Here is a 17,393-nt window from a genome sequence, read left to right as displayed (position 1 = left end):
AAAAAGAACGACAGATCTTTGCTTGCACCCAACACTTTAGGTATAATCTGTGTAGAGCTTTTTGCTTTAGGAAAGTTATTAAGCCTTCACCACCACCACCACCACCACCACGCTTTTTTTTTTTTTTTTTAAGTAAGAATCAGTGCTTTTTTTCCTTGAGTAAACAGTTTTCAACCTCTCTATTAGTTTATATGCTAAAATGATTTGTGTACTTCTATTTTCAAGCTAAAAAATATGTGATATTGAAGAGTAATGATGAAGAACTGTTATTTAACTTGGAACATATCCAGCTTGGTTGGGGGGGGGCGTCATAAAGACAAACCCCCGTGGTTGCTATGATGTCAGCCAAGCTGGAGTATTTCTTCATAAACCACAGCTCATGTTAATTATTCCTTTAGTACAAGTCTGTCTGTCCTGCAGATTTTTCCTTGCCACTAAAACAGCACTTTATATAATAATGCTGTTTTACTCACTTCTGCCTTTGGGACTAAATAAGACAGCTATAATTTTGAAAAAGTAAGTAGATCAAGTGTCATCTACACGCACACGCACACACACACACATACACACACACTCACTCACACTTTTATAGACAGTCTGAATGTGGGTCAGTGCTAGACAAAATATTTGTAAGGTAAATGTCCATAAAATTAAAAGTGATTTTAAATTTTACATTTTTAATATTGAGTATACTGTGCTTTTTGTCCTTACTTTCATAGTATATAAATTTTAATTTAAGCACTCTTTATTTCTCTGTTAATTTTTTGTTTCTGGCTGAATGCAAGCTATATACAGTGGATTTCTGTGTAAATGCAAGTGATGTTGTTATATGCTGTGCTTGTCTGCTGTTTTGCTTTGAATTTATGCTGCTTTTATGAACTGTTTTAGTGGGCCAGCAGTCATCAAATGGGAGTAGTCTTTTATTAAAGTACCAGGTTGAAAACAGGGTGTTTGAATATTCACAGGTTCTTACATTCATGGACATGTGCTAATGGTGAATGTCATTTAGTCATCTATAATGAAAAGTCATCCAGTGTCACAGCCATGATTCCTCCAGCCCAGACTAAAGAGGTGCATCTAGGAAGCAAGTTGCTCATCGGAATTTTGTCATTCCTGAAGGACATGTGTACCATTTATAATTTCCTTGAGCTTATAGACCATACTCTTGAGTTCATCCACTCATTTGAATTTTTTAGCATTGCAGTATTTTATTTGCTTATTTATTGGATAGAGAAATCGAGAGGGGTGGGGGAGATTGAAAGGAAGAGAGAGAGACATCTGTAGCACTGCTTTAAGACTCATGAAGCTTTCCTCCTGCAGGTGGGAACTGGGAGCTTAAACCTAGGTCCACGCCCATTTTAACATGTGTGCTCTACCAACAGCACCACTGTCTGGCCTCCAAGATAACTACTAAAAGTTTGTTGAGTGGTCTGGGAAGTGGGGGAGTGGTGCAGTGGATAAAGCATTGGACTATCAAGCATAAGGCCTCAAGTTTAGTCCTTGGCAGCACGTATACCAGAGTAATGTCTAGTTCTTTCTCTCTTTCTTCCTATCTTTCTTTAAAAAAAAATATATATATATATATATTTTAATATTTATTTATTATTTATTCCCTTTTATTGCTCTTGTTGTTGTAGTTATGAATGATGTCGTTGTTGTTGGCTAGGACAGAGAGAAATGGAGAGAGGAGGGGAAGACAGAGAAGGGGAGAGAAAGATAGACACCTGCAGACCTCCTTCACTGCTTATGAAGCAACTCCCCTGCAGGTGGGGAGCTGGGGGCTTGAACCGGGATCCTTAGGCTGGTTCTTGCACTTTGCGCCACCTGCGCTTAACCTGCTGTGCTGCAGCCCAACTCCCTTTTTAAATATTTTCATTGACTTATCATTGGATAGAGACAGAGAGAAATCGAGAAGGGTCAGGGAGATAGAGAGGGAGAGAGACTGAGAGAGATACCTGCAGCCCTTCTTCACTACTCTTGAAGCTTCCCCCCTGCAGGGGGGACCAGGGGCTCGAACCTGGGTCCTTATGCACCATAATGTGAGCATTTAACCAGGTGCACCACCACCTGGCCCCAACCTTCCTATCTTTCTTATGAATAAATAAGATTTAAGATTTTTATTTATCTTTAAAAAAACTATTAAAAGTTTATTGGAATGATTAATTCTGGGGGGGCAGGGAGAATGCTATTATGTGAGCTTTAGTTCTTTGCTCATAAGCTTCTTCACCTGTGGAATATAAAATGATTTCACAGTTATTTTCTCACTCTCAAAATCTGTTCTGTTATTTCTAATGTGGCTAATTTATGAGGTTTATCTTTCTCACCCTCTTTTCTAACATTTTCCATGGCATTTAAATATAGAATATTAAGTAACTGCAATTACAGAGACACACAGAATGAAAGCCATTGGGTTTCTCTGAATCATCTGATGGCTGAAACTGCAAGCTCTGCGGATCTTAGAAGAAATGGTATTTCATAACAGTAGTTCAGAGAAAACAGGAATAGCCTGTATTGAGTGCTTGGAGATACGGATGCAGAGAGAGTCTTTTATGACACACAGATTCTCCTTTTTAATTTACTGGAAACTGATGGAAGACATAAGTCACCTGCCTTTTCCTGCATCTCTTGTACAGTGTCCACTATGGGAACTTAAGAGTTTCATGGCAGGGAAAACTGTCTCTGTTACATTGTGGGAAAGTATTTAGAGCCTGCCAGAGCTACTAAAGACTGAAGATAACATTTTCTTTCTAGCAGATAAAGGAGGAATGTAGAAAAGAAATGTTATCTCTTCTTGGTCAACTTCTAGTTTTAAGGTTATAGATAATCTCTTAGAAAAGGGTTGAAGTAAGCTTTATAAAAATTGTTTCCATTTTGGAGGAAGTTAATGGAGTTGGATAGTAGTCCCTAGGCCATAGATTTTCAAGGTTTTAAAGAGGTTATCAAATACTGGTTATTGGTAGTCAGCTCTTGGGTATAGTATCAAAGATAAGCCAGCTTTAGTACCAAGCCCCTCTCCATAGTGGATATTTTATTGTAGGTATATTGAAATTCATGAAAAACAGTAAAACTGTAGACTGATGTTTAGATTTGTATATAGCTCATTGCAATGTATAATGTTAACTACATAGAAGAAAAGTAACTCTGGAAATATTTATCTTGGTTTTCCACACAGAATCATATGTCAAAGATGTTATATTGTTTCTTACTAAAAAATACGTTTTATATCGTGGACATAATTTGAATAGCTCCTCTGTATACAGAACTAAAGTTTTCTTTTTCTCTTGTATAGTTTTTTTGTTGTTGTTGTTTAACAACCCGCCACACAATTTTTTTTTCTTCCCTTACCAGAGCACTGCTCAGCTCTGGCTTCTGGTGGTGCAGGGGATTGAACCTGGGACTTTGGAGCCTCAGGCACAAGTGTCTCTTTGCAGAACCATTATGCTGTCTACCCCTGCACCCACCTCACAATTTCTAGTGTAATCTCTCTCAGAAAAACCCTTCTCATATCCATTTCTTAGACCCCCTTTCCCTCAGGGAACCATCATAGTTTTCACATTGTAGGGACTGGTTTTGTTATAATTCAAAAGCTTTCCTTCCTTCTTCCTTCCTGAGAGCATGGCTGCTCAGTTTTGGCTTATGGTGTTTCTAGGATTGGACCTGAAACTTCAGAGCCTCGGGCATGAAATTCTGTTTGTTTTGTTTAGTTTTTTTTTTTTGTTTGTTTGAAATTTTATTTATTTACTAATGAGTAAGGTAGGAGGAGAGAGAAAGAACCAGACATCACTCTGGTACATGTGCTGCCGGAGATTGGACTCGGGACCTCATGCTCGAGAGTCCAGGGCTTTATCCACTGCACCACCTCCCAGACCACTGTTTTAGTTTTTTATATTTATTTATTTATTGGAAAGAGACAGCCAGAAATCAAGAGCGGGGAGTCAGGCGGTAGTGCAGCAGGTTAAGCGCAGGTGGTGCAAAGCACAAGGACCAGAGTAAGGATCCTGGTTCGAGTCCCTGGCTCCCTACCTGCAGGGGAGTCACTTCACAGGTGGTGAAGCAAGTCTGCAGGTGTCTACCTTTCTCTCCCCTTCTCTGTCAATAGCAACAATAATAAAAAACAAGGGCAACAAAAGGGAAAATAAATATTTAAAAAATTACTTTCATGGTGAGATACACAGTGGATGCAACTAATAATAACCAATTCAACTTACAATTTAGAAAGAAAACATCTCTACAACCCCCCCCCCCATTAATGATACAGAAATCATATTCTGGTGTGAAGTGAGTCCAGTAAGTGCCAGGAACTAAGATGTTTCATATGAGAGAATTTTCCAGAAAAGGAGACATTTGTCGTATATTTTAAGACATTAATGAAATCTATATATCAAGAAAGCAAGAAATATTTTAAACATTTTGACAACTACAGAGACTGTTTTGTCAAACTACATACCCCATCTCTTCTTATACTTGTCAGAATGTATGAAAGCCATCAGTCACTTAGAGAAGACTTTTAGTTTTAAGTTTAAGTTTATCATTATGAATAAATATTAATTAGTAAGCTGTGTCTTGCCTGGTTGACTCTTACTCCATTTCCTTAGACCTCAAAGTAGCATATTCCTCTGATTCATCCCTTAAGGCTACAGCCTTCTTATTTACTGTATAGCAGTGAACTTATTTCAGCCAACTTTGCAAGACTGGAACAAATTTCTTAAATGAAACTTGTGGATTTACATGTTATTCCTATGGAGCAAATGTGGTATTTGTGACTATTGTGACTGCAGATTACTGCAGAGTGTAACAGTGAGGAGAAAAAAAAAAAACTGCGACTAGAGCTATAACTCTTCCTGGCTTGGACAAGGGAATTTCTGAGCATTAAGTGAACTAATGTAAACATTTGGCATATAGCTATTGCTCAAGAAAGGTTACTTTAACATCAAGCCTGACGATAAATAAGTGAAGGCATTTTTGCACACACAAAATAAATAAATAAATAAATTCAAGTGTTCTCTTCATTCTTCTTCTCAATCAAAGCAAATTTTAATATTAAATTTCATCATCCACTTCATAGAACTCCTGTTAATCGTTTTCATTGTACGCTTGGCTTGTTTCTGTACCTAAGGTCTGATAGGCACATAACAAGTGCTTTGTGAACCTCAAACTCGGGGAAAATAGATTGTTCAGCTGAAAGGTATGTGGGTAAGTCTGTTTTGGGGCAATTCTAGAGAACTCTTGCCAGAACTGGTATCTTTGTTTTGGTCTTTAGAGACTATTAAATGTGATCACTGAGTCATACTCACCGTTTTCTCTGTCCCCTGGCTATCTCTCTTAAGACCATGAAGCTTGCCAGCCACAGAATGTTTAAAAAGCAGAGACTTAGCCCAGGGGGGAGTTTGTTTATTTAAAGAAAAATAATTAAGTTCAAACATCCCTACCATGTCATAGCTAGTCTAGTCATGTTAAGGGTTAGTGAGTTCTTTTGATTTGTTCTGGTGGTCACGGTGCCTAAAGGTAATGTTAGATTTGAAAGTAATTAAACTTTTCCTGATATTATTTGCGATTTTCTAAAATGTAATCCCAAACAGAAATTGCTAAAGTAGTAGGAAAGGAAATAACATTTATTTTGCTAGCTTTTTTCTTTTTTTAGTGGAACTCTTTAGTTCAAATCTCTCACTACTCCTTTTTAGAGTTATGGTGCAGATGATTTAAAAACAAAAACAACTTGTTACACTGTCTATAGTGACTATATCTTTAATACTTTGAAGTTGGGACCCTAAGAATATTTTTAAGATTTATTTCTTTAATATTTTATTTATTTTAATGAGAGATACAGGGAGAAGGGAGAGAGACCAGAGCACTGCTCAGCTCTGGCTTATGGTGGTGCTGGGGATTGAACCTGGAGCATTGGAGCCTCAGGCATGAAAGTCTCTGCATAGCCATTGTACTGTCTCTCCAGCCCAAGATTTATTTTATTTACTATTGAGAGAGCTTGAGAGAGAACCAGAGCATCACTGTGACACGTGCCACACCGTAGGGGTCAACTCATGACCTAATTCTTGAGAGGCCAATGTTTTATTCATTGTGCCTCCAGGGCTGCAGGAACCTAAAGGCTACAAGTCCCCCCTCCCCCACCCCCTTTTGACATAGTTTCTGCCACATAAGGAAATCCAGTGATAGTATTTTAAAAAAATTTAAGATTTTATTTATTTATGAGAAAGAGAGAAGGAGAGAGAAAGAACCAGACATCACTCTGGTACATGTGCTGCCGGGGATCAAACTTGGGATCTCATAGTTGAGAGTCCAAAGCTTTACCACTGCGCCACCGCCCGGACCACAATATATATTTTTTATAGTGTAGGGGTCAGGGTCTGTCTTTTCTTTTCTTTTCTTTTCTTTTCTTTTCTTTTCTTTTCTTTTCTTTTCTTTTCTTTTCTATCTTTCCTTTCCTTTTTTCTTTTCTTCCCCCCCATCTCTTTTTTTTTTTTTTTTTTTTTTTTTTGCCACCAAGGTTATTGCTGGGGCTGGGTGCCTGCACCACGAATCCACTGCTCATGGAGGCTATTTTTCCCCTTTTGCTGCCCCCCCCTTTTAAATATTTGTTTATTTATTCCCTTTTGCTGCCCTTGTTTTATTGTAGTTATTATTGTTGTCGCTGTTGGATAGGACAGAGAGGGGCCGAGAAAGATAAGACACCTGTAGACCTGCTTCACCGCTGCAGGTGGGGAGCCAGGGTCCTTACTCCAGTCCTCGCGCTTTGAGCCACCTGTGCTTAACCCGCTGTGCTACCTCCCAACTCCTGCCCTGTTTTGTTTTTTTTATTGTTATTGTTATTGTTATTGATGTCGTGTTGTTGGATAGGACAGAGAGAAATGGAGAGAGGAGGGGAAGACAGAGGGGGAGAGAAAGATAGACACCTGCAGACCTGCTTCACCGCTTGTGAAGCGACTCCCCAGCAGATGGGAAGACGGGGGCTCGAACCGGGATCCTTAGGCCGGTCCTTGCGCTTTGCGCCATGTGCGCTTAACTAGCTTTTCTACCACCCGACGACCCCCCTTCCCTTTCTACCCACCCCCCCCCCCCTTCTCTCACTGTCTCTCAAAATAAATACTAAGGCCCGGAATTGCCTTGATTTCTTTAAGGGAAGGAAAAAGCCCAGTGTGCCAAAATGGGGTCAACAGAGGCGGGAGTGGTAGGAGATGAGGTTAGAGAGATGGAGGAGGAAGGTAGCAGATCAGAACTCTCAGGATCACCTGTTAGAACTTTGATTTTTCCACTTGGGAGATGAACTCAGTGAGAGGCTAAAGACTCAATCTAATTTGCTAAGGTGAGAAAGAGGAGTCAAAATGGGCAGGGAATTAATATGATTTGGACTATGGTGGTAGGAGTGAAAATGTCAAGAGGTCGATGTTTTGGATATCTTCTGAAACCAGAGTTCCAGGACAAATAGTTATAAATACTTCTGCACATCATGTCTGATTGACCCTTTGTAAAGATGTTAAGACTAATTCAACTTTTGACAGCCTTTAGAAAGTTTCCCACTGCCCCTGTAAACAAATGTTTTTTAGCATCCGCTGATCGTTCTTCGATCCATTATTTCATTTGGTGTTAACAAAATGGTTATTTTTCTAATCCTGTTGTTCCTTTTACATTTAATATTTGGAATCCTATAAGAAGAGCTTTTACTTACTGACTGTGGCTTATGTTGAGATGTACATTTGTTAAATAAGAAAGGTAGATTAATTGCTTAATTATTTTCTTTTATTAATTTTTAGAATAACTTCATGCTGTGCATTTAAATATAGAAATAGTGTAGTACAGCTCATGTTTTACTCATTTGTGATCATCATCATTTTCACGTTTAGATTAATTTACTTTTTGCTTCCGGCCTCCTGATGTTCAAGTTGAACTCATCATTTTATACCCACAACCCCTAGTATCTTGTGAGTTTTGGTTGTTTTTAAGTGGGAAGTGGTATTTAGATATCAAAATCTATATGTGTGATTTGTGAGTGGATAATAACTGCTTCAAGGATATTTCAGGAAACAGAGCAAGAGATAGGTGTCTTTCTCTCCTCCCTACCCCTTACTCCAGAGCACGACTCAGCTCTGGCCTTTTGGTTGTGCTGGGGATTGAGCCAGAGCCTCAGGCATAAAAGCCTTTTTGCATTACCAGTGTCCTGTCTCCCCAGTGCAAGGGGGTGAACGCTAAAGCTGTACTGATATTCTAATATTAATTTGTAGAATATTTTTATTTAAAAAAGTTATTTATTATTTATTGGATAGAGACAGCCAGAAATTGAGAGGAAAGGAGGAAGATAGAGAGGGAGAGAGACAGAGACACCTGCTTCACCACCTTGAAGGTGAGGGCTGGGGGCTCAAACCTGGGTCCTTTGCTCATTGTAGCACGTGCACTCAACCGGCTGTGTCATACCCGGCCCCAATTTGTAGAATTTTTATCTTTGAATCTCTTTTATCTTACTGCACACTTTGGTCTCTGAGGAAAAATATCTACTTTATATCTAAATTACCAGCAATTTTAGCACAAAGTTGAAGAGAGAGTGTGTGTGTTTGTGAGTGTGTTTCTTTCTTCTCCTTTGGCCTTCTAGGTGCATCCTGTTAATGGTACATTCTTGAAAGTATTTTAAGGGGCCAGGCAGTGGCGCACCTGGTTGAGCGCACATGTTACAGTGCACAAGGACCCAGGTTCAAGCTCCCCTTCCCCACCTGCAGGGGGAAGGTTCATGAGTGGTGAAGCAGGGATGCAAGTGTCTCTCTCCCTCTCTATCTCTATCCCTCCCCTCTCAATTTCTCTCTGTCACTATCCAGTAAATAAATGAAAAAAAGGAAAAAACAATTTTTAAAAGTATTTTAAGTGGCCCAGAAGGTGGCATAGTTGCTGCAGTTTTGAGCTTGTGAGCATAGAAGGTACTGAGTTTGATTCCTGACACCATATATGCCAGATTACTGCGCTGACCTGTCTTTCTCTCTCCCTCACTCTTCTCCCCATAGCGAATGAAATAACTAAAACATTTGATCTTTAACAATACTTTAAGAATTTTTTTTTTAAATCTTTACTTACATATTTTGGATAGAGACAGAGAGAAATTGAGAGGGGAGGGGGAGATTAAGAGGGAGAGAGATAAACACCTGCAGCACTGTTTCACCACTTGTGAAACTTCCTCCCTGCAGGCGGGAAGAATATTTTAAAAGTAACCTGAGGGGCAAGGTGGTAGGAAGATAGCTTGATTTTCTTTTGATTGTGGACTTTGTTAATTGGGGGGGGCAAGAATGATAATGATGTAGTTGACATTTTGAGACTACCATTTTGAAATATTGTCCAAGACAGGCAGATAGCATAATGGTTTATGCAAAGATACTTCACACCTGAGGCTCCAAAGTCCCCGGTTCAGTCCCTGTACCACTGTAAGCCAGAGCTGAGCAGTGCTCTGGGGAATAATAATAATAATAATAATAATACACACTGAAATATTGTCCAGTTAAATTGAATTGGGTAGAGCTGAAAGGGTGTTAAGGATAAAAAAGACTCACGTGCTGATTTCAATAATGCACACCCAAAACCTATATAATGCTGTATGATGCCGAGATATGCCAATAAAAACATGCACATGCCAGGGGGGTGGTTTAGCAAATAGGCTGTAAGCTTTGCATGTGTTTGTTCAGTCTTGACATTGCATATGTCATAGTGGTGCTCTACTTCTCTCTCTCTCTCCCCCTAAAGAAATAAATCTTTAAAAATATTAAAACTGAACACAAGAATGGCAATTATTCATCTGTTTACTTTTCCAATACTTATTTACCACTTACTGCATGACAGTCAGTGTCCTATGTACTAAAATTACCCAGTAAGGCCAGCGAGGTGGTGCAGTGACTAGAGGTCCCTAGTTCAGTTCTCTTGCATGTGCCAGACTGGTGCTGTGGTTCTTTCTCTCTCTCATGTTAATTTGTTACTCTACTTAAAATATGTATGTATGTGAGAAAGAGGAGGAGAAAGAGAAGACACATGTGATGTTGGGGATTGAATTTGGGACTCCATGCCTGCAAGTTCAAAGTTTTATCTACTGCATCACCTCTTGGTCCATACTTACATTAAAATATATATATGCAGCTGAACATGGGCAAAAATTTTGGAGCTCACTTTTTTCTTCTTTTTAAAATTTTTTAATATTTATTTGTTCCCTTTTGTTGCCCTTGTTGTTTTATTATTGTAGTTATTATTGCTGTCATCGTCGTTGGATAGGACAGAGAGAAATGGAGAGTGGAGGGGAAGACAGAGGGGGAGAGAGAGATAGTCACCTGTGAAGCGACTTCCCTGCAGATGGGGAGCCCCAGGCTCGAACTGGGATCCTTATGCAAGTCCTTGCACTTTGCGCCGCCTGCACTTAACCCACTGCGCTACCGCCTGATTTCTAGTAAGCAATTTTTATGGCACCCCTTTTCCTTATTTTATTTTTTCTTCTTCTTTCCCTAGAATATAAATTTCTCCCTGGTGGGGGGAAAGGGATTGAGGACTGAAGAGGCTGCAGGTTTTATACTTAGTATGTGTAACCTAATTGTGTAATTCCAAACTTGCATATTACATCCCTCAGCCTTTTCATATCATATTTATATGATAGAGACAGGGAAATTGAGAAGGAACGGAGAGGTAGAAAGGGAGAGCGCCAGGTGATAGCACACTTGGTTGAGCGCATGTTACAGTGAGCAAGGACTCAGGTTCGAGCTCCCTGGTCCCCACCTGCAGGGGGAAGCTTCATGAGTGGTGAAGCAGGGCTTCAGGTGTCTATCTTTCTCCCTCTCTGCCACCCCCTTCCCTCTCCATTGCTGGCTGTTTCTGTAAAATAAGTGAAATAAAGACAATAATTTTAAAAGTTTTGGGAGTCAGGTGGTAGCTCAGCAGGCTAAGCCCATGTGGCGCAAAGCTCAAGGACAGGCTCCCCACCTGCAGGGGAGTTGCTTCACAAGCGGTGAAGCAGGTCTGCAGGTGTCTTTCATTCTCTCCCCAGCTCTGTCTTCCCCTCCTCTCTTCATTTCTCTCTGTCCTATCCAACAACAATGACATCAATAACAACAAAAAACAATAAGGGCAACAAAAGGGAATAAATAAATAAATAAATAAATAGTTTTAAAAAAGAATCAAAAGGGAGTCAGGCAGTAGCGCAGCGGGTTAAGCACAGGTGGTGCAAAGCGCAAGGACCAGCATAAGGGTCCCAGTTCAAGCCCCCGGCTCCCCACCTGCAGGGGAGTCGCTTCACAGGCAGCCAAGCAGGTCTGCAGGTGTCTATCTTTCTCTCCCCCTCTCTGTCTTCCCCTCTTCTCTCCATTTCTCTCTGTCCTATCCAACATCAACGACATCAATCATAACTACAACAATAAAAAACAACAAGGGCAACAAAAGGTAATAAATAATAAAAAATATATTTAAAGAGAAGAATCAAAAAAATTTTAAAGGGGGGGAGAGATATCTGCAAGTGGGACTGGAGGCTTGAACACAGGTCCTTGCACACTGCAATATGTGTGCTCTACCAGGCGCACCACAGCCCAACCACTGTTAATGCTTTTTAATAGAAAGTTGCTAAGAATTATTTAGGTAGTTCCCTTTAGTCATTAATATTTAGATAATTGCCCTTAAAGGTTTTGTTTTTTGTTGTGTGTTTTTTAATCACTATATCTTTACTTCAGGTATGACCAGAAAGAAGTCGATTCCCAGATGCAAGAGTTATGAAACAGCCAATTTGCCATAAAGTAAAATGCAGCTGTGGCTTTTCTACCAGTCTAGTAAGTGCCCGCCCCCCCCCCCCCATTTTATGCTTACTTTGTCTTCTTTGAAAAACATCTAATAAAAAGTATAATGGACATTGATTTTTGTGGGAGAGTGGTGATTTACAACATGCATTTGGTGAGTGTGAAATTATACTCCTTGAATCTTAAAATTCTGTAAAACATGATGTAAAAAAATGTATGGACATTTTTGAAATGTTAACTTGTTTTTTGTTTTTACTTTTAATCATCATACAGACTGTAATATATGCTTTTAGAAAATGTATCTCTATTCTCAACTTTCATGCCTGAGGTTCTCAAGTCCCGGGTTCTATCCCTCACACCGTCATAAGCCAGAGCTGACCAGTGCTGTGGCAAAAAAAAAAAAAAAAAAGAAAAAGAAAATGTATCTCTATTCTTTATATCTTTTTATGAACTGTAAAAGTAATATTATTAAAGCCAAAGCTTTAGTGAGAACACACGAAAAAGAAACACTTTGATACTAATACCCAAATATAGCCACTCCTGATTTAGGGGTGTTGTACCTATTTAAACAAAACAAAACAAAACTTAATTTTGATTATAGTGTTATAAAGAGTATGTGTCTTATATTCTTCTAAAATTAGATTTGTTTCGGGTGATTCTGCCAGGAATAAAATGACATCCTTTAAATCTAGTATTTTTTATTAAAGTGATGAAAATGTTTTGTAACGATTTGGTGGTGATGCTTACACAGTTTTATGACTACAGTAGAAAGTCCTGAATTTAGCTGGGGGTAGATAGCATAATGGTTAGGCAAACAGACTGTTGTGCTTGAGGCTCTGAAATCCCAGGTTCAGTCCCTTGCACCACCATCAGCCAGAGCAGTGCTGTGGGTTAAAATAAAAAAGGCACTGAATTTTACATTTAAAGAGATTGAATTTTACAATGTGAATCATATCTAAGAAAAGAAAAGTACCATATAGATTTTTGAATAAAACCCAATGAGTATTGACATTTTAGAACATGTGAATGTGCTGTTCATTTTTATATACCTAACAAAATGGTTTGGTAGATGGTAGATTTCAGTATTTAGATGGTAGATTTCAGTATAGTAAAAATGGTAAATTTTATAATCAGCAGTTTTATAAAAAATAATCAAGTACTTTTATTATTATAGACTGTATTTTAAGCTTGACAATGCCATAATACTGCAGTATTCTGAGGTATTTACTATATTATCCTTTCATAACTTGTTATTTTCATGAGATTCTTTATTTTGAAACTAATACTTCAATTTTTTCTATCTGGATTTTTTTTTTTTAGGGACAAAATTTTATGTATTTTTCCCAGAAGAGAATTCCACAAGGTAAGAAATTCTTATGAAAGGACTAAGTATAGTTGAGTAAGTAATAAATGATCCTGACTTTAAAAATATCCTTTTCCTGGGAGTCAGGTGGTAGCGCAGTGGGTTAAACGCAGGTGGCACAAGCCACAAGGACGGACGTAAGGATCCTGGTTCGAGCCCCCGGCTCCCCACCTGCAGGGGAGTTGCTTTACAAGTGGTGAAGCAGGTCTGCAGGTGTCTGTCTTTCTCTCCCCACCTCTGTCTTCCCCTCTCTCCATTTCTCTCTGTCCTGTCCAACAACAACAACCCCACCCGCAAGGGAGAAACTTCATAAGTGATAAAACATTGCTGCAAGTGCTTCTCTTTCCATCTCTATCTCCCCTTCTCTCTCAATTTCTTTCTGTCTCTCTATAAAATATATAAATAAAATAAAAATATTTTTAAAATCTTCCCCATAATTTATTTCATATCTTTTATTGATCATTAGAATTTATTCAAAAATATGTAATATATATATATATATATATATATATATATATATATATATATATATATATATATATGCACTATTCTGGCATGTGGTGGTGCAGGTGACTGGACCTGGGACCTTTGCTATCTCAGGCTTGAAAATCTTTTTGCATAAGCATTATGTTATCTCTCCCACCCTCTTTATCATTACAAGATTCCCACAGATTTGTTAGTCCTTCACTTATTCAGAATTTACTAGCAAGACACAGCTATTTTGAAGTTAGAATTAAAAGAGTGGCTCAAAAAACTGCTATCTGTCAGAGTTTATTTCTAGAATCCTTAGGAGTGGAATAAGTTTAGACATTTTAGAAAAAAAAAATGTTTTCTTGGGATCCATTTACCCGTGCCTCAGTGAACATACATACATTTCTTTGGGCATTAGAGGGTTTGTAGATGTTCTCTTAGCTTATTCTGCTATGTCTCTCTCTACCTGTGGAAAAAATATAGTTTATAAAATGAAATGTTTCCTACCAGTTAGAAAACAAAAGATTGAGTGACATCTTTTTTTTTTTTAAAGGAATATTTATTTTATTTTAATGAGAGATACAGAGAGGGACCAGAGCACTGCTCAGCTCTTGCCTATGATGGTGCTGGGGATTGAACCAGGGGCCTTAGAACTCTTTGCTGTCTCCTCAGTCCAGTGGTTGTCTTTATAATGGATTTGAAATCATCATTGACTTACATTATTATACTTATTAGAATTCTTTTTTTAATTTTTTTTTTTTTTAGGGTGATAACATTGTTTCCTTTGTAAATTCTTTTTCCTCTTCTTCTTCTTTTTTTTTTTTAACAGAGCACTGCTCAGCTCTGGCTTCTGGTGGTGCAGGGGATTGAACCTGGGACTTGAGGGAGCCTCAGGCATGAAAGTCTATTTGCATAACATTATGCTATCTACCCCTGCCCTCTTTTTCGTCTTCTATACACTTTTTTTCATTAATTTTTTAGTAAGAGGTTAATGGATACCACCCCAAACACAGCCACTCTTTTTTTTTTTTTTTTCTTTTTCCCTTTCTTAAATCAGAGCACTGCTCATCTCTGCATGGGCGAAGCTTGGTATTGAACCTAGGACCTCTGGTGCCTCAGACATGAATGTCTCTGTCTGTTGTGCTATTTCCCTGGACTACTTGCTAGAATTCTGAAGATAAAATATGTAATTAAGTAGATAATAAAATCTAATTAATTTGCTTACTATCTGCCAATAACTTAAACTTAATTGCTTGATAGCCCTTTAGAAATTATTTTGGAGAGGGCCAGGCAGTGGTGCACCTGGTTAAGCGCACACATTACAGTGCACAAGGACTCAGGTTCAAGCCCCTTGTCCCCACCTGCAGGGGGAAAGCTTCATGAGTGGTGAAACAGCTGCAGTTGTTTCCCTATCTCTTTCCCTCTCTCTACCTCCCTCTCCCCTCTCAATTTCTCTTTGTCTCTATTCAATAATAAATAGATCAAAAAATATTTTGGTTAAATTTTCTCAGGAACTCTTTGGTAGTGATCACTGTAGGTTATTTTCCTCCCCAAAGAGAGTTATTTAGATCAATATCGTTGTTTCTCACTTATTCTCCATCTCTTTTTTTCTACTTTTGAAACTGTCACAGATGTAGTTCATTGGATGAGCTTTTAGCCCAATGGCTAAAGGTAAAAGAGGGGAGAACAAGTCACCATTAGTATTTATTTTCTCCTCCCCACCCCCCAACAATCAAAGCAGAATAGCACTCACCTCTAGGTGTTGATGATGCTTGGGACTGAACTTGATACCTCTAATATGTAAGTTCTGTGAGCCTCCGCTAACTTTTTACTTTCTTTCTTCCAGGGGGCTAAGGGAGAGGCTCTATAACTTGAGTGGAATATGTGCATAACTTTCAAGCAGTGCTGAAAAGCACAGTAAAGGGGCAGGAGAAGCAGTGTCTCTTGACTCCTCTAACTCAATTGTCAGGATGGGAAGTTTGAACTTGCCAAGGCTTCTCCTCACCTGATATTTGTGAAAAGCTACAGGTGGGGTGAGACTTTCCTAAGAGGGTGAGGTGGGTCCTACCATGAAAAGGATAATGGCACAATGGTCAGCTCAGGGAGAGATCACCAGGTAGGAAACACTTGGTGAAAGCTGTTGTTCCATATAGGAGGAAGGTCTTAGAGGCAGTTAGTTTAGAGATGAGATGTGGGACAACTTTCAGTGGAGGAATGAAAAAGAGGACCGGGCAGTAGCTCACTGGGTTAAGCACACATAGTACAAAGCACAAGGACTTGCGAGAGAATTGCGGTTCGAGCCTGACTCCCCGCCTGCGGAGGGGTGGTGGGGTGGTGGAGGGTCACTTCCCAAGCTGTGAAACAAGTCTGCAGGAGTCTCTTTGTCTCTCTCCTTCTCTGTCTCCCTCGCCCCTCTCAATTTCTCTCTGTCTTAGCCAATAAAAAAGAAAGAAAGAAAATGGCCACCTGGCCCTCCCTCATTCTCTAGCAAGCTAGTTAACTGAATGAAAAGGTGGCCAGAGGAGTGAAATGTGGCTCTCCGAATGTGACAATGAAGGTCTAGGAAGAAGCATTATGGGACTAGGATGAACAATGTGAGTTTTCTTTTTTTTTTTTTTTAAGTATTTATTTCCTTTTTGTTGTCCTTGTTGTTTTTATTGTTGTACTTATTATTGTTCTTGATGTCGTCGTTGGATAGGACAGAGAGAAATGGAGAGAGGAGGGGAAGACAGAGGGGGAGAGAAAGACACCTGCAGACCTGTTTCACCGCCCATGAAGCGACTCCCCTGCAAGTGGAGAGCCGGGAGCTCCAACCGGGATTAAAAAAAAAAAAGGCCACCTGGAGCAGTGGATTCATAGTGCTGCCACTGAGCCCCAAGAATAACTCTGGAGACAAAAAAAAAAAAAAAAAGGGAGGGGTGGTAAGAGAATTAATGTCTGCTAAATATAAAGCTAATGTGGAGTGCCCTTTCCTCCCTCCCTCCCTTCCATCCTCCCTTCCATCCTCCCTTCCATCCTCCCTTCCTCCCTCCCTCCCTTCCTTCCTTCCTTCCTTCCTTCCTTCCTTCCTTCCTTCCTTCCTTCCTTCCTTCCTTCCTTCCTGTCTTTTTGCAAAGGCTTTGGTGAGTCTGCTCACCTGCCCAGTTCCATCACTCCTGGTGGAGTTTTTTGATTACTTTTTTTTCTTTTTCCCCAATAGAGGGTAAAACACAGAAAGAGGAGAGATACCATAGTACTGCAACCCCCTTTCATGGTGCTCTCATTTGGTAGCCAGGGGCTTGCTTGAATCTAGGTCCTTGAATGAAGTAAAATGTTAGCTTTCCCAGATGAACTACTTCTGGGTCTCTATTGAGACCTTTTTTTATTTATTGTTATTTTTTTGTATTTTAGACTTAACATGTTTTGTTTTTTATTTTAAACATTTCTTTATTAACAGTAAGTAGAAAGAAAGGAAATGGAGAACCTGAAGATCACTCTGGCACATGTGACACTGGGGATCAAACTGGGTGCCTCATGCCTGCAGTCAGGAGTGCTTCTTACTAGGACTAGTCTCTCTGTCTCTTTCTCTCTCCCTAGAAACTTTAGACTGTAATGGTGTAGCCCCAGCAATGAGGCAAATAAATGAGTCACAAAAACAGTATCTAGTAAATTATGTGTATCCTTCATTGTTACACAGGAAATTATTAAGTACTTCAGAGTTATGAATATCATAAAGTGAGGTCTGCACAGTGACCTTGGGCAACTTCTGCTCGGACTAAGTGCTCAGCAGGCTGACCTTGGCCACAGCCCTCTCATGTTGTCGGCTC

At 39.3% G+C, this 17,393-nt stretch overlaps 1 protein-coding gene across 4 annotated transcripts in view; it reads left to right on the top strand.

Moving 5' to 3' along the window:
• Positions 1 to 17,393, top strand: part of FRS2 (fibroblast growth factor receptor substrate 2) — a 108,780-nt gene that overhangs the window by 42,660 nt on the left and 48,727 nt on the right. For 3 of the 4 annotated variants that reach the window (XM_060194956.1, XM_060194957.1, XM_007530120.3), the window contains 2 exons: positions 11,691 to 11,786; positions 13,074 to 13,116. In XM_060194956.1, the coding sequence (XP_060050939.1) occupies positions 11,730 to 11,786; positions 13,074 to 13,116 (100 nt within the window). In that variant the 5' untranslated portion in view covers positions 11,691 to 11,729. Of the gene's footprint in view, positions 1 to 11,690; positions 11,787 to 13,073; positions 13,117 to 17,393 lie in introns of those variants that run through there. The other variant, XM_060194958.1, reaches the window with a different exon arrangement.

The sequence above is a fragment of the Erinaceus europaeus genome, chromosome 7 (genome assembly GCF_950295315.1).
Source record: "Erinaceus europaeus chromosome 7, mEriEur2.1, whole genome shotgun sequence".
Classification (NCBI taxonomy): domain Eukaryota; kingdom Metazoa; phylum Chordata; class Mammalia; order Eulipotyphla; family Erinaceidae; genus Erinaceus; species Erinaceus europaeus.
The sequence above is the reverse complement of the archived record's forward strand: the minus strand, read 5'-3'. Positions and strand labels throughout refer to the sequence as shown.